Here is a 20,905-nt window from a genome sequence, read left to right as displayed (position 1 = left end):
TTGGGCTCAGCGCCCATAGCACAGTGATTATGGCGCCAGCCACATACACCGAGGGTGGTGGGTTTGAACCGGCTGGGGCCTGCTAAACAATAATGACAACTGGAACAAAAAATAGCTGGGTATTGTGGCAGGCACCAGCTACATGACAGTCCCAGCTACTACATGAGAGTCCCAGCTACATGAGAGGCTGAGGCAAGAGAATTGCTTCAGCCCAAGAGTTTGAGGTTGCTGTGAGCTGTGACGCCATAGCACTCTACCAAGGGAAACATAGTCGGACTCTTGTCTCAGAAGAAACAAAAAATTAGTTTTGACTGAAAACCTGCTTGATGGATGCAGCACAGGAAAATGGTTCTATCACTGCTCTGGGAAGCAGTATAAAATAAAAGACTTGGTTGAAGGAAGAAAATCAAGTTAAGAAGAAAAATGGTTAAATTAAGGTCAAACTGGTATAAATCATGTAGAAATGGAGTGTATTTCTACAATACTTTAATCTTGAACTTCAAACAAGAGACCCAAGGCCACTAGACATCACCAAGGAGACTTCTCTACACAAACAAATCAAACTTTTAACAAATTATTTACTATACTAAGTGCTTATGCAAGCTTGGTTTGCATTGGGTTCTGGTTGGCCAGGGAATATTCCAGTCTAGAGGTGATTTATCTAAAGGGCAGGAATGAAGAGCTCTGTGCCAACTAAGCCAGCGTAAAGCTGGAAATCCAGGGATGGGATAGGATGGATTTTCTCTGTTCAGCTCACAGTCACTTTCTCACAGGGTTAACTGAAAAGTTATTTATCCCACCCAAAAGATAACCCTAACTGAAGAATCCTACCTACAGATCTCTTTTTTCCTCACCCTGATTTACACAGTGCTTTTCATTACATTTCACTTCAACTCTAGCCTGAAATCCTACCCCTAGCCAGTAAGCCAAAGCTAAATAAAAATATTTAACTTTCAAATACGTTCGTGACCTCTTTCTACCAATTGATTCTGACCTCTGTTAGAGCAAATTCTGTCCCTACAACACTGGGGAGAAATTCCTAACACCTGAGTTTAGGAGAAAAGTTTAAAATCTGATAAGCTATCTGCTCTTCCAGGCTGACTCTACAAACACCTTAGGGCTCTGAAGCTAACTCCCCCCTCTTCCACCTCAGGAGAAAAGCAAGGTCATTTAGTGCAGAAGCCAAACAAATTAAAAGACAAATGATTTTCTAATCCTCCATCAAACAGCTGGAAGAAGAGAAAAGAAACACTTTAACATAGCTCTGCGGCACAGTTCAGCTAACATTGAATTTTTCTCAAATCAAAGTAAAATTTAAAAAGCAGAAATTTTCTTCTAAGAGTTATTTTATTGTGTGCACTAATAACGATGCTTTCAACTATTTGATTCAGGTCCTCTTGCCTGGAAAGGTGCACAGCAACCTATGTCCCCCTGCTCTAACTCACCCACATCAACCACTCACCATTCACCACTTCACAATCTTTACCACCTGCCCTTGATCAAGAGTGTTCCTCTCAGCTTGGAGGAGAAATAAGACAACAATAATTTGTTTTATCACAGGATTAATCTGCAATTGAGAAATACTACATTTGATCAAAGAGCACTACCTAAGTGAATGTACTCATGCTGGTATACTTTACTTCACTGTGTTTGAGTAAAAGTGTTCCATAGTTCTGACAGCCCCTTGACCAGACCGCAGCACAAGTGCGATTCCTCAGCTTGGCAAATCACTCAAACTAGCTGGACTGTCCTTTGAGGAAGGACTGGGGAAGGCTATCCCAGAGTAATGTACATGCACCATCATGGCACCTGCATGTTCCCATATTTCTGCAAATCTACCTGAAAATGTTTCCAAGATAAATTACCACCCAGGGAGTCACTTCCGGCTTTGTGAACAAAAACACCGGGTTCTTTCCAGAGGCTCTTGACTACTCTCACCCGCACTTAACTGGCTGTTTAGAGTGGGTTTTGCCATCCAAAGGAAAAGGAAGGTGGTGATGTAGAGCTCTGCACCAGGAAAGAATTGTCAGTCAAGTAGATGGTCTAACAAGTGTCCTGGATTCAAGATGTCAAAGGCAACATTCAGAAGTGAATCGTTTGACCCTTTCACACCTTAAACTCTTCCTTCCCACACCTGCCAAATTGCACAGTGCAACTGCCACATTGCAAAAATCACAACTGCCTCCAGAACGTAGGAGTGCTTTTGCAGGGATCCCTCCGTGACCACAACCAAGGGCAATTTCAGGTGGCCTTAAATTAGGCATTTAAGATCGTGAGCGGGCGCATCTCAGATCTTACACAATGTTTCTAACATCCTTTCCCTCTGGATCTTTTGAGAATCTCCGTGCTTAAAATCGGACCAAAGCCCAGCTTTTAGCAACCACCAGTCATTATCCCAAAGTCAGCAGAAGGTCATCATAAACATGCACTTGAACCCCTGAATGTGGACTTTTGCTCAGAGAGGCTGGGGAGAGGGTGTGTGGGACAGGAGGATGTAGAGGGGAGAGATAAACCAGGCTGACTTCTCGGTGATAAACCAAAGTTCACTTGCAGCCCTGCGAAGCCTCCCGTCCCCGCGGGTGGCAGCTGCGGCAGGGCGCCCGCGCGCGTCCTACCTTGGACCTCTCCTTGACGTAGTATTTGCCCAGCCGGCTCCCGCAGTACAGGACCAGCCTGTCGATGAGGGACAGGAGAAAGCTGATGGCCTCGCAGCCCTCCTCGTTGCCCCCGATCCACGTGATCTGGTCGCCCCGCAGGTGCCGTTTGGAGACGCCGGCGCGCGGCCCGGCCAGCTGGCCGTCCCGCAGGGCGCCGTTAGAGTGCAGCTGCTTGACGCGCTCCAGGACACAGTCGCCCACCACTTCGCCCAGGAAGTTGTCCAGGTAGCAGAAGCCCACCTCGTGCAGACAGGGCACGATGTACTCCAGGGCGATTTTCTCCAGATCCAGCCTCATGATGTGTCCCAGGGGCATCTCGCCCGCAGAGCCGAGGTCGGGGACCCCCAGCGTGCACCCAGACCAGGAGCGCCCTACACGAGCGCCAAGCCGTAGCGCGGAGAGCTTGACCCCGGGTTCAGCAACCTACGGTGGGGACGGTCCCGAGCCACCGCAGCGCCAGGGACAGGGGAAAGTTGCTCGCAACTCTGGAGAAGAGGGATCCCCGGTTCAAGGACGCTCGGGAAAAGTGCAAGGCTCCACCACCCAGCGCCGAGGCAGCTCAGCCACGAGTCGCAGGGCCCCTTTCCTTTGGGAGATGCCAAGCAGCCACTGCTGCAGCTGCGGCCAGACTAGGGTAGAGGCTGAGGTTCGGCCCCTAAGCCCGGCGACTCCGCGCGTCACCAGCCCCGCCCCGGGACCGCCTCCGGGACAGCCCTTCCCCCGGCCCGTCACGGCCGCCCGGTCTCCCCCTTCGCCAGGGATCCCGGCGAGCCCGGCGCCAGCCGTAGTTGTTTGTGAGCTGAGCTAGGACAGGGAAACAGGCGGAATGTTTAGAATGCTCCGGATTTGCATATTGTTTTGCATAAAATCCCATAACAAACTTGAAGACCTGCATACCCCCACTCTGCAAATGTAAATGGAATTAACAGCACGGTTCACTGCCACATTCTGCGCTGGTCACCCCACAGGCTTTTGAGCAAAATAGTAAACCCAGGAACAAATATATTATTAAACAGCGGTCTCCGTGCTTTACGTGGTGGCTTTCTTTATTCTCCTGTGCTCGACCGTTTGACCCAGGTCAAGCCACTGAGAGATTAGGAGGAATGCAGTTTTAACTGAAATGAACACATTTACAATCCCCTCAGCCCCTACTGTGCGCAAAGCCCGCCGGGCTCGGTGGGGACTGGGGGATGGGCGCGAGGAAGAAACGCTGGGTGGTAGCTGGCTGAACTCTGCAAATACTGAGTTTTGCTTTGCTTGATGTTTTCATCTACTTATCTTTCAAGCTTCTTATTAAAATCTGATGTCCTGCAATTTGCCCTCAGAATTAATCACACGCTGTGTAACCGCCGGCGTAGGTATGTTCCCCCAAAAGCACACCATACCCCAGGTCCGCCCTCTCACTTGGCCCCAGGCGCTGATCTTCCCAGGGAGGAGTGGACACCTCTGAGAAAACTTTTTAATTATCCACAGATAAGCTGACTGCTTTACGGATTTTTCTTTCCCTTTGCTATTGAACACCGGAGATCAAAATCGGGGGTGGGGTGGGGGGGACCTTCATACACTGGATGCAAAGCCATTTCCACATTTTTAATTTCACTTTAGTGAGCACTCGGGTTCTTCATTTAAATTGAACAAAAGAACGTACAGGCTTTTCAGGTATGGTTTATTGTGTGCACAATCGCCTACGGCTCTTTCACTTTTATTCTCCTTCCAATAGCCCTCTCTGTCTCGGAGAGGGAATGGAGTGAGGTCTGGTCCAAGAACAAAGAGCGGAGAGGAAAGGGAGCTGCTGGGAGATGGGAAAGAAACAGACGGAGGGCCTGAGGGACGCTCAGGACGGAGGATGGACGGTGTAAGAAACTTTGGTAAAGCTCCTAGCTCTATGAGAGAGGTTGTCTGCCAAGTAGGCAATCAGTTGGCACCTTTGGTATGACCTTCAGCAGCAGGTGCTGCTCTTTGGAGTAAAGGCTTGAATGGGCCATTGCTTAAGGAGCTTTTGTCTAAATTCCCTTGCCAGCGCCCAGAGGACAGAGAGCATCATTCTTGGAACCCCAGGGCTTAGTACCTAGTAGCTACCTAATAAATGGTTACTGGAACCCAGTCTCCCTGAGCCAAGGCAGTTCCAGAACCCAGTCTCTGGAACCCAGTCGCCCTGAGCCAAGGCAACCTCCACATGGGATTCACCACGTCCGGGTTTGTGGGGAAGTCTGGAGAAATGGTCCCTTTGTAAGGCCAGACAGTCCCAAAGAGGACTCACTGGAAGAGAGTGGCAGATTAGCCTGGCCCAACACAAAACCTCAGAGGCCAGTGGAGGGGGCAGTGTGGAGTTCTGCGGGGCCTTTGACTTTTGGCTTAGTCTCCCTGCCCAGCCACTGTTTGAATCCTGGGAGCAGGAGACCCAATATGAAAGCTGAGGACTGTTTATTTGCAGCAAGGAGTGAAATAGAGTTAATACTGAAAAGGAAGGAGACCCTCCTCCCCACTTCTGCTGGAAACGTGCATGGCAGGAACCACTTTGGCTCCTGCAGTGATCTCCAGGGACACTGGGATAAGGGAGGGAGCAGGAGAAGCCGGCAGGAGGCAGCCGGAATGTGCACCCTGGCAGGCAGTGCCTTGTGCTTTCTACAGCTCTGGGGACTACATGGATCTCAAAAGTAGATATTCCTGAAGAGGGCCAGAGTTTAAAAGGGGATAAATGACAAATAATCCTAGGTAGCTGGCTGGAAGTTTTCTAGCTGAAGGTTCTTTGGAGATACACGTGATACAGCAGAAATAATGAGGAGGGAATTGGGGGGGGGGGGGAGCTGGAAACCTGGAGCAGCGCTGTAAGGGGTGGTGGTTAGTCAATTACAGAAAATTGCAGGGCAGCGCCTGTGGCTCAGTGAGTAGGGCGCCGGTCCCATATGCCGGAGGTGGTGGGTTCAAACCCAGCCCCGGCCAAAAAAAAAAAAAAAGAAAGAAAATTGCATACCCACCTTCCAGAATGAACGTACTGACCCAGAACTTTAAGTCCCAGGACTGGATGAACTAGGCTTACTACTCACATAACATTTCAATAATCTCAGAGAAAGCTGGGCAAGGTGGCTCATGCCTGTAATTCCATACTCTGGGAGGCGGAGAAGGATGGATCACTTGAGCTTAGGAGTTCGAGACCAGCCTGAGCAAGAGTGAGACCCTATCTCTATTAAAAATGGAAAAATTAGCCAGGTATTGTGGCTGGCACCCCGGTCCCAGCTACTCTGGAGGCTGAGGCAAGAGGATCACTTGAGCCCAAGAGAGTGAGGTTGCTGTGAGCTATGATTTTATGGCCCTCTACCCAGGGCAACAGAGTGAGACTCTGTCTCAAAAAAAAAAAAAGTCAGAGTAAAACCATAACTAGTCTAGTTATTACTAGAACAACAGTCTAAGCAAGTTCTAGTGACTCTTTGATGGCTTTATACTGTTCTAGATTACTTTGCAAAGACTGGGCAGTTTAGAGAGGAATTCACTCCCCTGGCGCCATCCCTGCTTGGCAAGGGTTCTTATTAATCAATCAAGGACTCCCAATCAGCTCAGGGCTGCCAGCACAGCATCTGGCAGAGGAGCCAGAGATACTGTGACTGGTAAAAATCAGAGTGTGTGATTACATGGAGGAGCACAGACAGGCTGGAGCCAGGCACAGGCTCCAAGTCTGAGCATCAGAGAGGCAAAACCAACGTTAATTAATAAAGTGCATTTGTTTTAGTTATTTGTCCATTAATTTGTGTCATTATAATAGTGAATATTAAAATACCTCTCCATAATAACTGAAACTAATTTCCCTGAAATCTAATTACAACACAGTCTTCCAGAGTGCATCCGTAGTACAGAGGCACTCCCTGGAGGAGCAGGGGAGAAAGGAGGATGTTGAATTGCTTTATCTTGGAATTTGCACTGGAAAGGATCTTATGGTCACCTAATACATACAACAGGTGAGGAAACCAAGGTCTAGAAGGGCTGAATGTTAGTGACGTTCCTAAGTAAAGGGTGAGTGGAAGAGAAGCATGGAATGCCTCTGCCTTCTCAACCCTAACAAAGAGCGCACTCACTGTCCTGTTTATGCATGTATATGTTTTTTAAAAATAAGGGTGGTGCCTATGGCTCAGTGGGTAGGGCACCAGCCTCATATACCGAGGGTGGCGGGTTCAAATCCAGTCCCAGCCAAACTGCAACAAAATAATAGCCGGGCGTTGTGGTGGGCACCTGTAGTCCCAGCTACTTGGGAGGCTGAGGCAAGAGAATTGCCTAAGCCCAGGTGTCATTCATAAAACATAAAATTAACCATTTTATAGTGAACAATTCAGCAGCATTTAGTATATTCACAATGTTGCGCAATCACCACCTCTCTAGTTCCAAAACATTTTCACCACCTCTAAAGAAAACTGTACCTATTAAGCAGGTATTCCCCATCCCTGCTGCTCCGCAGCCCCTGCAACCACTGGCCTTTCTCTCTGGATGCACCTATGCCAGATATTTCCTAATAGTGAACACACACCATCTGTGACCTTTCATGACTGGCTTCTTTCACTTAGCGTGATGTTTTCCAGGCTTACCCACATTAGACTTCAGGGTTTTTTTATAGCTGAATGATATTCCATTGTATGAATATAATATACCACAATTTGCTTATCCATTCATCCTCTGATAGACACTTGAATTATTTCTACCTTTTGGCTACTATGAATAGTGCTGCTTTGAGCATGCATGCGTCAATTCTCTACCTAGGAGTATGATTTGGGGGTCATATGATAATTTTATGTTTAACTTTTTGAGGAATCATCAAATGTTTTCCACAGCAGCTGTACCATTTTGCATTGCCTTCAGTAATGTGGCAGGGTTCCATCAAGTCTGTTTATCTGTGATGAAAATTGTCTGCATTTTTTCTGCCTCCTCAAAGATCAGCCACACCTGAAGTTCCCTTCTTCCTAGCTGGTACCTGAATATTGTTTTGTGTGTTTTTGCCATACCATATTATCAAGAGATTTATCATTATTTTGTATGACTTTACCATGAGCTGGGGCTATTTCTCGTATTTTATTTTATTTTATTTATGTATTTATTTTTTGAGACAGAGTCTCTCTCTGTCGCCCCGGGTTGAGTATGGTGGTGTTTTCATAGCTCATGGCACCCTCAAACTCTGGGGCTCAAGCAATCCTCTTGCCTCAGTTTTTCTATTTTTAGTAAAGACAGGGTCTCGCTCTTGCTCAGGCTGGTCTTGAACTTTTAAGCTCAAGCAATCTCCCCTGCTTAGCTCAGAGAGCTAGGATTACAGGCGTGAACCCCGCCTGGCTATTTTATTTATTGATTAAGCAAAAACTTTTACAACACCTGGCGCTGTGCTAAAAGTTTTTACAAACATCACTTTAATCAATTTGTAAGTACTATAATTGCTCCCTATTGTGAAGCCGACAAAAGAAAGACTGAGGAACTTGTCCAATGCAGGAGAAAATTTGAGAGATTCCAATGTAGTAAAATGGAGAAAAAAGTCATTCTGAGCCTTGTGTCTGCCATAGAAGTGGGTTTTGCCCTTAAGCACTCTTTTCTTGACTCTTAATTAGAACTCTTTCACCCCAAAATGGCAATTTTAATTATTGGTTTCCTTACTGATATTTGGTACAGAAGAAAGATAAGTAAAAGTTGCCATAAGTTATTTAATTGACTACATTGAGTCGTTTTCCAAACTTTGATTATGGCCCAGGATTTTCAGGAATCAAATTCAGTGATGTATTGGTCTGTTGAGGACAGTTGTTGGTAATGAGCTCCACCTCCGTCTGCCAGGGTGCGTGGTCCACCCCTCAGGACACAGAACTGAACCCATTCCTGTGGAGTTGGTGAAATGAGAGTCCCCAAAGTGAATTTATGTTCTTGAGCTCACTGGTATAAATTGGGTTTGGGGGAAGGAGGCATCTGATTAGGGCTCTTTCCCTGTAGAGTGGAGCCATCCTATCCCTCCCCAGGTCCAAGAGGACACCAAAGAAACTGACCTTCTCTATCACTTCCTGATTGCTTCTCAGCACAGAGACAACTTTCATTTGCTCTTTGATTATTGTAGCCCTGTGCAGATTCTGGAAAGTGTGACATATCAGGAACATTCATTAATACTTTTCCAATTCAACTCCTATTTAAGCCGAAAATGCCTTTTAAAAGCCTTTGCATCAATCATAAAAATATAGTAGTGTCAAATTTTAATATACAGTACTGAACGTTTTTTGCTTGATTTTACTAAGGTTTTTTCCAAAGATGCCTCTATTCATTAGAATTTTCTCTTTTTTAGGATAAACTTTATTTTAGAATAGTTTGAGATTTACAGGAAAGTTGGGAAGATTCACACACAGCTCCAAATACCCAACACCCAGTTTCCCATTAACATCTGACATTAGCACAGTAGATTGTCATCATTTATGAACCAATAGTGATATATTATTATTAACTAAAGTCCTTATTTTGTTCAGATTTTCTTCATTTACCTAATGGCCTTTCTCCCCCATTCCTCCTTCCAGGATCCTGTTGAAATTGTGCAGCAGTTGAAGTAAGTTCACAGGCTTTTCAGGGGAGTGTGTACCAAGTCTGTTTTCTTAGCCCTCTTGGCTCGTACAGAAATGATTACAGAGATTCATTCCCCAGGCTAGAAAGGAACAGAAGCCTACAGAACATGCCTTCGTCCTTTCCTAACTGCTCATTGCAGTGACTGAGCATTGGTGACAACTTTGGGAGGCCCTCTCCGCGTAGGCAGGAGCCCATGGAGCTCAGATGGCTGGTTCTACTTCTCCCTTCTCTTAGCCTGGAGGTGGGAGCTGGGAGTGCCCAGGTCCTCTACCCCTGGGCTTCCAGGTCCTAACAGACCTCTCTGCTTTTGTGCATGTACTGACCTCCTCCCTAGCTCCAGAGAAAGAGCCTGATTGCTCCAAGACAGTGGGTCTCAAAATTTAGTGGTCATTAGAATCATCAGGCAAGCTCCTTAAAGCACAAATTGCTGAGCCCCACCCCTCGATTTCTTGTTCAGTAGGCCTGGGATGGAGCCTCATAATTTGCATTTCTGACAATCTCCCGGAGTTGTTTCCACTGGTCTGAGACCACACTTTGAGAACCACCATTCTGGGCGGCGCCTGTGGCTCAGTCGGTAGGGCGCCGGCCCCATATGCCGAGGGTGGTGGGTTCAAACCCGGCCCCGGCCAAACTGCAACCAAAAAATAGCTGGGCGTTGTGGTGGGCGCCTGTAGTCCCAGCTACTTGGGAGGCTGAGGCAGGAGAATCGCCTAAGCCCAGGAGTTGGAGGTTGCTGTGAGCTGTGTGAGGCCATGGCACTCAACCGAGGGCCATAAAGTGAGACTCTGTCTCTACAAAAAAAAAAAAAGAAAGAGAACCACCATTCTAAGCTGATCAATTTATGGTATTGTCCTGGTAACTACTGGTGATCTCGGGGTGGGCGGGGAAACTGCACCAGCCAAATCCAGCAGCTCAAAAGCTTGCTTGTACATTACAATCACTTGGGAGTGTCTAAAAATGACCCACAGCTGGCTCCTACCACCAGATTAATAAATCAGTATCTCTGGAGATAAAACCTAGGTATCGGCAGTTTAAAAAGTAAAATAAGGGCGGCGCCTGTGGCTTAGTGAGTAGGGCATCGGACCCATATGCTGAGGTGTTGGGTTCAAACCCAGCCCCAGCTGAACTGCAACCAAAAAATAGCCGGGTGTTGTGGCGGGCGCCTGTAGTCCCAGCTGCTCGGGAGGCTGAGGCAAGAGAATCGTGTAAGCCCAGGAGTTGGAGGTTGCTGTGAGCCATGTATAAAACCTAGGTATCAGCAGTTTAAAAAGTAAAATAAAATAAATAATATTACATAATATAGCTGGGACTACAGGCTTGCACCACCATGCCTGGCTAATTTTTTCTAACTTTTCCCTAATACTACACTGAATAAAAACTGGCACTATGAAAAAAATAATAATTTTACATAATTATCAAATAAACAAATTAAAATATCAACAAACAAATACAGTCATGTGTCTCCTTAGGAGGGAGGTAAGTTTTGAGAAATGCATCATTAGGTAATTTCATCATAGTGTGAACGTCAGAGTGTTTGCTCACACAAACCTAGACGTACAGCCGGCCACACACCTAGGCTGCTCTCCTAGGCTACCACCTGTACAGCTTATGACTGTACTGAACACTGTAGGAACTGTAACACAATGGCATTTGTGTATCTAAACATAGAAAAGGCACAGTAAAAATATGGGACCACTGTCATATATTTGGCCTGCCATTGACCGAGACATTGCTATGAGGTGCACAACTACAATTTATACAGTACTCGGTGATTTTAATGTGAACAGTTCTGAGAACCACTCCCCTGCCTAAACCCAAGAGAATTCGTATTGAAGGAAGAGGTCTCTCTCTTTCTCTTTTCAACAGGCATCCCTATGGCCTCTGGCAGCCGTCTGTCACCGTAAAGAGACAGTCTTAGGATGCAGCCACATGAAGGCAGGCAGCATAGAGTGTTGAAAGAACTTGGGACCTTGGGGACATCACTGAGCTGCTTATCTCACTCTTCCTGGAGCTTGTCCTAACTCTGGACTTCCAGTTATCTGAGATAATACATTTCCTCAGTTTTAAAGCCAATTTAAGTCACGGTTTTCAGCTACTAGAAGTCAAAGGGTAAAATGCCGCTTCTTTTCTTATCCATTCATTTCCTTGTTCTAACAACACCAGAAAAACGTGTGGTTGTCTTGTAGCCATAAAAAAAACAGCGTCTACCCTTAAAGACACTTTGCCTGGGTGTCCTACCTTTGGCACTCTCCAGGGACCAGCTTCCCTGTCCCACTCCACAGAGACCAGACTGACAGCAGGAGAGTTCTGGTGCATTCTGTGGCTACTGGTTGCCTCCCCCTTCACCCTGTACATTGTCAGTTCTGAAATTGTACTACGAATGTTTTCTTCTCCCCAACAAAAGAAATGAGTGGGATAAAAAAAAGACCTGGCATTTTACTTTGTATTTAAAATAATTCGTTTTCTTTCTTTTCTTTTTTTTTGAGACAGAGTCTCACTTTGTCGCCCTCAGTAGAGTGCTGTAAAGTCACAGCTCACAGCAACGTCAAACTCTTGGGCTTAAGTGATTCTCTTGCCTCAGCCTCCCAAGTAGCTGGGACTATAGGCGCTGGCCACAACCCCAGCTATTTCTTTTTTTTTTTTGAGATGGGAGTCTCTCTCTTGCTCAGGCTGGTCTCTTCATGAGCTCAAGCAATCCACCTGCGTTAGCCTTGCAGTGTACTGGGGAGTGCTAGGATTATAGGCGTGAGCCACTTTGCCTGGCCTAGTTTTCACTTTTTGCTTAAGCAATCTCATGATAGTGAAATTGGAGGTTACAATTATATTATTCACAAATGGTTTTCTACAATTGCAAATTCTTCTGCAGACAATAATTACTTTTATAATCTTCATTATAGGAAAATGTTGTTAGAACATAAATACTCAACCCTAGAAGTTACTTGGAACAAAGTAAATGTCCAGCCAATTCTTTACTGTATACGTTTAAAATAATGGGCTACAGAACAGAATATAAGGTCCTTGCAGTGTGTGTGTCAAAGAGAGACAGGGAAAGAGGCGGAAAGAGGCGTCAAGTCAATGATTATTTCTGGGAAAGTGGGAATATGGAAGTTCTTTCATGTTCTAGTGCTTGCATTTTCTAATTTTTCTCTAATGGACTCATATTGCTTTTGTAAGAAGGAATTTTTTTTTAAGATATGGGATTGTTTTTGCTACTCAAAAACAAAATCTTGAATTCCTCCTCATTGGCTTGTTCAAGGTAAGTACTGTTCCTCACATTCTGTGCACTGCTTTGTTGAAGGTGGCTGGAATCCTGTGAATTGCATTTCCCAGATTTCCTTGCCAGCTGGCCCACTTAGATGCTGCCAGTGGGAAGCACTGGTGGGAAGCTGCGTAAAAAGAGGGAAAGACCCTTTTTGTTAAAGGTCTGGCAGTGGCTTCCACAGTGACTGGCAGCTGCGGGGCCTCCAGAAGCCTAAGTGGTTCCAGCGATGGCATCCCTGGTGGGGCGTGGCCAGTTCTCACAGCAGCCTCTCTGTCTGAGGCCAGATGCTGTTAGGCTCTAACAACATCACCACGTCTTTTTTATTGCTTTGGCCTCAGAAGTGGCAGTGACTTCCTGCAGGTACTTATCTGTTACCACCTCTCTCCCTTTTTGTTCCAGTAATCTTTCCAGCACCTTTGGGACTGATTCCTTACATTACATTCCCTCTGTTTAAAAATACCTAGAGTAATTCCTGTTTTCTCAACAGGGCACTGATTGATAGGCTCACATATCTTCAGTTCCCACATCAAATTCCCAGCAAATCCAGCCAATTCTACTGCTTGATGGTAACTCCAGCCTCTCTCCTTCTGTATCCAGGGCTGTCACCAGTCCAGACACATCACCTCCCACCCGGATCCCTGCAGCACCTGCTCTCAGATCTTCCCCCTGCTGCACGGAGAACCCCAATCCATTCTCCACACAGTGCCCAGAGCCATCCTCTTAGGAAGTGGGCAGTGCCCTTCTCAGCTCTGTGTTTATATTGTTCACAGTCCTATCAAAACTCGACATTTTTGTTTGTGTGGTTAAATGGGCATGTTTGGGCGGCGCCTGTGGCTCAGTCGGTAAAGCGCCGGCCCCATATACTGAGGGTGGCGGGTTCAAACCCGGCCTCAGCTGAACTGCAACCAAAAAATAGCCAGGCATTGTACAGGGCACCTGTAGTCCCAGCTACTTAGGAGGCTGAAGCAAGAGAATCGTTTAAGCCCAAGAGTTGGAAGTTGCTGTGAGCTGTGATGCTACAGCACTCTACCCAAAGTGACATAATGAGACTCTTGTCTCAAAAAATAAAACAAAATAAAATAAATAAATAATGGCGGGCGCCTGTAGTCCCAGCTGCTTGGGAGGCTGAGGCAAGAGAATCACTTAAGCCCAGGAGTTGGAGGTTGCTGTGAGCTGTGTGATGCCACAGCACTCTACCAAGGGCCATAAAGTGAGACTCTGTCTCTACAAAAAAATAAAAAATAAAGAATAAATGGGCATGTTTATGTCTGTCTTACCCAGGGGGATGAGGGCAGGGATGTTCTTCTCAGTATTTTCAGTGCCCAGGAAAGTGCCTGACACAAATCAGCTGCCCACTGTACATTTGCAATATTTGACTGCGTTTCCATATTTACACATGGAAATAAAGGAAATCGGATTCATTTCAATAAATTCGATATTGTTAGATGTTACGTATGTTTCTGTACAGAATAAGCCACAAATTAATTAAAACCTAGGAAAGAAAAAAGTAAACATTTTTAGAAAACAGATCAAGCTGATAAAAGATAAATAAAGAGCTGAAAAAAAAACCTTCCCAAGATGTAGTAGCAAAATTTTCTACCAAATCTGATTTGGTCCAGATTCCTCTGTTGACAAATTTACTTTGACCTAAATTGACTTAAGTTCATTAGCTAAAGCCGATTCGATTCTCCAGGCTGGTTGCTAAGCCACTTTTTTTTTTTTTTTTTTTTTTTTTTAGAGACAGAGTCTCACTTTGTTGCCCTTGGTAGAGTGCTGTAGCGTCACAGCTCACAGCAACCTCCTGCTCTTGGGCTTAGGCTATTCTCATGCCTCAGCCTCCCAAGTAGCTGGGATTACAGGCGCCTGCCACAATGCCCGACTATTTTTTTTGTTGCAGTTTGACCAAGGCCAGGTTCAAACCCACCGCCCTCGGTATATGGGGCTGGCGCCCTACTCACTGAGCCACAGGTGCTGCCCTGCTAAGCCACTTTTAAGGCTATGTGAAAAACTACCAGAGAATTTCACTTTTAATTGGATGTAATTCTTGCCATGGTTTCAGCTCTTTCTCTGTTCCTTTAGTTAGCCTTTGTTCCATTCATTCAGTCAACAAGTATTTTCTTGCCTTCCTCCCAGGTGCCAGGCACCATAGTCAGTGCCTGATGCGCAGGTGACAGGTGAAGAAGACGGGTCCCTGTGCTGTAGAGGCCCTTGTGCAACAGGCAGGCAGTGAGCAGAGAAGCACTGGAATAATCACAGCGCTTTCAGGTTGTGACTAAGTGTGGTGAGAAGGTAAAAACAGCTGAATGTGACAGGTGGTTGAGGGGCTCCCTCAAAGTCTGTGGTGAGAGAAATTTCCCTGAGAAAGCAACACTTGCCCTGAGGCCAAAGTTCCCGAGGAGCCAGCAGGACCTTGAGAGCACAGGGAGTGAAGATAAGATGGAGTCAGGCAGGCTAGGGAGGACATGACCCAGCTGGGCCGGTCAGGGTAGGTCCTGTGTGACCTTCACCTCAGGTCTCCCATCCTTGCTATCTTGTAAATTCAGCTTTAAACTTAAAGTGTGTATCTTGAGTAGTTTAGGGTGATTGATTTAGGAGATTAACTTTTGAATTAGAAATGTTTTTTGGGTTGTGGATTAAACCAATTATTATTTATTATGGGTCATGGGTTTGGCTGATAGTTTTTTAAGACGAAGGTTAATCATTATTGTTTAAGATAAGGGTTAACATGGTTTTTGCTTTGAACTTTTATGTATAAAACTATGGTTTTGGAAATGGAAGGACAGAATGGTAGCCAGTCTTGGAGAAGCGACTCTCACTGTTCTCCAGAATTGCTGGTCTTCTGATAATAAAGGTAGTTGGACCTATCCCTGCCTGCAGGCCCTCTCTGCATGTGGCTGACAGTGACAGGTGGCCAGACCTCCTTCATCTGGTGACACCCTCACTGAGACTTTAGAAATCTCACACGTAGTGACATTATGATGTCTTCTGTCCTGCACCCCAGGTAGTTCCATATAAAAATTATCAACCAAGTCTTGAAATAAATGCATGAAGTGAAAAAAATTTTGTATTTCCCCCAGTGGCAACTACTTGAATACTTTTGTGGAAATATTTAAAATCAAATTATTTTCTTATTTATTGTGCTCTCCTTAGCTGATTCTTCAAATATATTTCTTTTTTTTTAATTTACTGAGTTACCTAGCACTTGAAGCTGTTCCTGCAAAAATCCAAAGAGCATGCCAGGAAGAGGGAGGAACAAACGCAAAGACTGGTGTGAGAGCTTGGTGCACACAACCCAGAGGCCCGCTCTTTCGGAACAGTTTGTGCCCATTCTTTCACATGTTGTCTGTAGCTCCTTTCACATTTGCATGCTCCTGAGAGTGACTGTCTCCTAAACTTGGTTTCCTTTGTGGCCTTACCTGGGCCCATCACTGCAGCAAAACCATACAGTAGATGCCACGTGTCAAGCAAAGCCTAAAATGTTTTTAACATGTGGCTCATTGCAGAAAAAAATGCCAATGCCTGGGTTGATGTGTTTATTTCTGAACTCAGATCAGTAGCTGTTGGAGACTTTACAGCCAACATGATTTCATTCCTTTTTTTTTCTTCAATGTGACCTTGGTGACAGTGTAGAAAATGGGAGGGCAGCAGGTGATAGCAGCTGTGGTGCTAGTTGCACTAAGGGGCAGGGGCTTGGACTTGGGCAGGAGCTGTAAGCATCGAGTCTCCTGAAGGGATGGACCCTTGTGTAGCTACAACAAAACGGGCTTATTTTTCTTCTGAAAGGGCTCTAGGTGTCTTTTGGTAGGGTCTGGCTGTTTTCAGCTATTAGAAAAAAAGTCTTGGACAAATTAAATGCAACAAGACTTTAAATTGAGCAAGAACAATTTGTGAATCCGGCAAATCCCTGGAGCCAGAATAGCACCAGAGAGACTCCAGCCCTGCCACAAGGTTGAAGAACATTTAAGGACAGAAAAAGGAAAGTGACACGCAGAAAACGGAAGTGAGAAACAGAAACAGCTGACTTGGTCAAGCTGCATGTTTGCCTTATGTGAACACGCTCTGAAGAGTTGGCTGCATTTTATTGGCAGAAACTTGGTGATTGGCAAAAAAGTAGGTTACACGTCAGTGAGGTTATAGTTCACTGTGCTCAGGGACACCTTAGGCCAGACTTAAAATCTGTAAGGAGGCAGGGTGAGGCTAAGCTTAACACAGTAGAGGGTTTAGTGGGACAGAACTGCCCCCACATCAGACACCAAGCACAAGAAGTGGGTTGTGTCTATACTTCATCTAGACCCACCAGTTGTAAATCTGGATTCCTGCTGTCCCATCTTGGTTTCCATTCATGTGCTAGGATCACTCACAGAATTTAGGGAAACACATTTGTGAGTAGCCAGATGAAGAGATGGGTAGGGCAAGTACGGGGGCATAGGGAGAAGGGGACAGAGCTCCCAAGTTTCTCTGGGCCACCACCCTTCCAGAACCTCAGGATGGGAGGTCAAGTTCCTACAGACTTAACCTCCACCACCCTCCCCCATTCCTGAAAGCTGGTGGGTGGGTCTTAGAGTTCCATTTCTCTAAGCCCCTGTCTCTTGGTATTCCCAGATAACTGGCCTCACTCCAAGTCACCTCATTAGCATGAACTCAGGTGCCATCAAAGGGACTCATTGTGAATAACAAAAGACATCCTAATCAGGAAATTCCAAGGGTCTTAGGAGCTCTGTGACAGAAGCTGAGAACAGACCAAATATATTTATTACAGCACAGCTGCCTTTTGAGCCTTCCCATCTATTATTCATCTTATTTGACAGGCCCTTGGGGAACCTCTTGAGACTTTGATATTCCGTTCTCTTTCTGAGTAACCTGAAAGTGCCTCAGGGTCTCCACCAGCCATCAGAGCCCTGAGGACGACACCCTGGCCACCAGTGTGTTCTTTGCCTTCTCCCAGTGACAAACTGGTGAAAATCCCAGGAAGGTAAGGGCGGGATTCTAGTGCTGAAACTCCTCCACAACCCCATTGTCCCTGCTCTGAGGTCCTCCTCGAAGGGCAGGAGCAAGGATGTTCCCGCAGCCTCTGGGCTTTCTGGATACGGTCACCTCTGTGGGTGCCCCTGCTGTGGAGCGGAGTTGTGCTCCATAGGCATGCAGCCTCTGTATCCTGGGTCACGTCTGCAGATGTAACCAACGTCAGGTCTAAATGTAGAGAGGATACCCGAGAAAGATGAGTTCTAGGAGAACAGGTCTTCTCAGGGAGACCACAAGGATACACCTGCAGGGTCCTCTCCACCGTGACTCAGCTCTTGGGAATTTGTAAACTTAACTTCCCAGAACTTGGAAATTTCCAAGTTCTGTGAAATCCTGTAGTTCTGTAGGGGCTGGAATAGCTTCTCCCACTTGATTCAAACTAGCCAATGAGAAGGGTACCTGTGGTGTGGAACTTTTTGACAGTCCATAAAAAGGGAAAGACCAAGCCCGTCATCGGGGAGCACAGCCATTTGGAATTCTTCTTTTTTGTAGAGACAGAGTCTCACTTTACCACCCTTGGTAGAGTGCCATGATGTTACAGGACTCACAGCAACCTCCAGCTCTTGGGCTTTCATGATTCTCCTGCCTCAGCCTCCAGAGCAGCTGGGACTACAGGCGCCCAGCTATTTTTTTTTTTTGGTTGCAGTTCAGCCAGGGCTGGGTTTGAACCCACCATCCTCGGTATATGGGGCCGACGCCCTACTCACTGAGCCACAGGCGCCACCCAAAAGTTTTGTTTTGTTTTTTTACAGTTTTTGGCCAGGGCTGGGTTTGAACCCACCACCTATGGCATATGGGGCTGGTGCTCTACTCCTTTGAGCCACAGACGCCACCCATTTGGAATTCTTCTATGCCATAAGCTGCCGGCTGGTGAATAAAGCCCTTCCTCTTATAAACGTCGTGTTTGGGTGCTCTTTCTGCTGGAGCGTGTCTTCCTGCGACACAATGATGGTTGATTCTGTTCTGGACATGTACAAACTTTTTTCCTCCCATTATTCCCCAAACAATGCAAGTGTAACAGCTATTTATGTTTGCCTTGGGTATAAGTAATCTAGACATATTTAACATGTACAGGAGGCTGTGTGTAGGTTATATGCAAATATAGGGTGTCCCAAAAGTTACCCCCAAAGTCTCCATACACAGGGAAAATAAATAGTTATAGCTAAATTCACTTTTATTGACAAAACATTCATCACAAAATTTTACAAAGAGATGGCCAACATGTAGAGAATCTTTTTTTTTTTTTTTTTTTTTTTGTAGAGACAGAGTCTCACTTTATGGCCCTCGGTAGAGTGCCGTGGCGTCACACAGCTCACAGCAACCTCCAACTCCTGGGCTTAAGCGATTCTCTTACCTCAGCCTCCCGAGTAGCTGGGACTACAGGCGCCTGCCACAACGCCCGGCTAACGTAGAGAATCTTTTGTAAATAGTTTGGAAAATTTCATAATGAATATTTTGTCAATAAAGGTACATTTAGCTACAATTTCCCATTTTCCCTGTGTTCAGTGACCTTAGGGACAACTTTTGGGACACTCTGTATTAAGCTATTTTATATCAGGGACTTGACCATCTATGGATTTTGGCATCTGTGGGACCAGTTCCCCAGGGACACTGAGGAACAACTATTCAGAAGGGACTTGGGAGTGGAGCCATGGAGGGTGATGGAGGTGAGTATATGACAAAATGCCTTGACTGATCAGGAGTGGCTGGTTTCTGCCACACCTTCTTTTACTCTCCATATAGCTATATTCAAGATTGAAGTCAATTTTTAAAAAATCAATTGCTTTCTCCCAAATCATTGTGGATTTGAGTTGCAATCTTCAGAGTGGGGACTGTCCTGGAGGTGCCTTTACTTGTAAAAATGAAGGCAAATCAGACAAAGACTGAGCCCCAGAGGCACCAAAAAAATAGTAATAATACAAAGAAAACTTTGCAGAACACTTTTCACTATTTTTATTCATTAAAAAGAAGGAAGAAAAAGGAAAGGAGGAAGGAAAAAAGAGAAAGGGAGGGAGGAAGGAAGGAAAATTGGAAAAGTGGAATCATGTTTTACTAAATACAGCTATGCTGCTCCTAAGCCTGTTCCTCCATTTTTTAAATGTTCTCTGCCTCCTTTGCTTTTTATTTATTCTTTTGTAAATAAAATACAAATTTTATTACAAAAAAATAAATAAAATAAATACAATACACACACTACACACAAATACCAAACTTCATATCTTGATTGAAGTGACTGGAATTGCTTCTACTGGCCTGGTTTACTCCCCATTTGGCCTCCTCAGAATTTCTCCACACTTCCAGTGGCAGCATCTGTTCTGTCTGACAACTGTCAAGGACACACACAAAAAGTGAACCCCAATTTTTCAAAATTTATCAATTTTTAAAAGATAAGAACTGTTCAGAGGCTGCCTGCCTCCAAGAAGACAGAGGGACTTAGAGAAATGATCTGGGAATGTTGTCAGGATGTGACTGTTCTCTTGGTCAGCACGAGATGAAGAACAGCATCTGTGTTCAGGGGAGACAACTCTGGGATTGGGATGCCCGATCCAAGCCCTCAGGGGCACTTCTCGGGCCAGGAGAACTAGCCTGGGGGTAAGGAAGTGGATGAAGGACACCAGATCATTACCTGCAGAGCTTAGTCTTCATCTGAAAGTAAAAATCATTTTGGAGCCTTAAGGAGAAAGTGCTGGGGGGTTACACAGAACTGGGGACTTACACATTGAACAGAGTAGTGGAATTCAAAGGAGGGAAGCATAGCAGAATCACCTGTGGAACTTTTTCAAACTCTCAGTTTTGATCCATCCCTGTCCCCCACCCCACCTCACCTCCCTGTCCACATCCACTTGCTCCTGCCATCACCCTGCAATGGGGCCTCCGTTACTGACGGGGGCGGGTCTGGCTCCCAGTTGTACTGGGGCCAGGAGCACATGCAAGTTTTTTCTAGCCTGAAGCGGATACAATTTGGGGGGTCCCCTTTAAGAAAATAAATACAGGGCGGCGCCTGTGGCTCAGTCGGTAGGGCACCGGCCCCATATACCGAGGGTGGCGGGTTCAAACCCGGCCCCGGCCAAACTGCAACCAAAAAATAGCCGGGCGTTGTGGCGGGCGCCTGTAGTCCCAGCTGCTCGGGAGGCTGAGGCAAGAGAATCGCTTAAGCCCAGGAGTTGGAGGTTGCTGTGAGCTGTGTGAGGCCATGGCACTCTACCGAGGGCCATAAAGTGAGACTCTGTCTCTACAAAAAAAAGAAAATAAATACAAAATAGAGAATATAAAAGGCCTGTAGCCAATAAAAGCTCACTCGAGCACTCCCGTATCACATACAGATCTGCCTCGTTCTTTTTAATAATCGCGTTCACTGTCTGAGCGCTCTGTAACTCGCCTGACTCCTGTTGATAGA

At 45.8% G+C, this 20,905-nt stretch overlaps 1 protein-coding gene across 1 annotated transcript in view; it reads right to left on the bottom strand.

Annotated features, from left to right (window-relative positions):
• EGLN3 (egl-9 family hypoxia inducible factor 3) overlaps positions 1-3,274 on the bottom strand; it is a 28,708-nt gene extending 25,434 nt beyond the window's left edge. The window contains exon 1 of the mRNA XM_053595618.1: positions 2,616-3,274. Within this exon, the coding sequence (XP_053451593.1) occupies positions 2,616-2,972 (357 nt within the window). The 5' untranslated portion in view covers positions 2,973-3,274. The remainder of the gene's footprint in view (positions 1-2,615) is intronic.
• Between the last annotated feature and the right edge of the window lie 17,631 nt (positions 3,275-20,905).

Source organism: Nycticebus coucang, chromosome 6 (genome assembly GCF_027406575.1).
Source record: "Nycticebus coucang isolate mNycCou1 chromosome 6, mNycCou1.pri, whole genome shotgun sequence".
Lineage (NCBI taxonomy): Eukaryota > Metazoa > Chordata > Mammalia > Primates > Lorisidae > Nycticebus > Nycticebus coucang.
The sequence above is the reverse complement of the archived record's forward strand: the minus strand, read 5'-3'. Positions and strand labels throughout refer to the sequence as shown.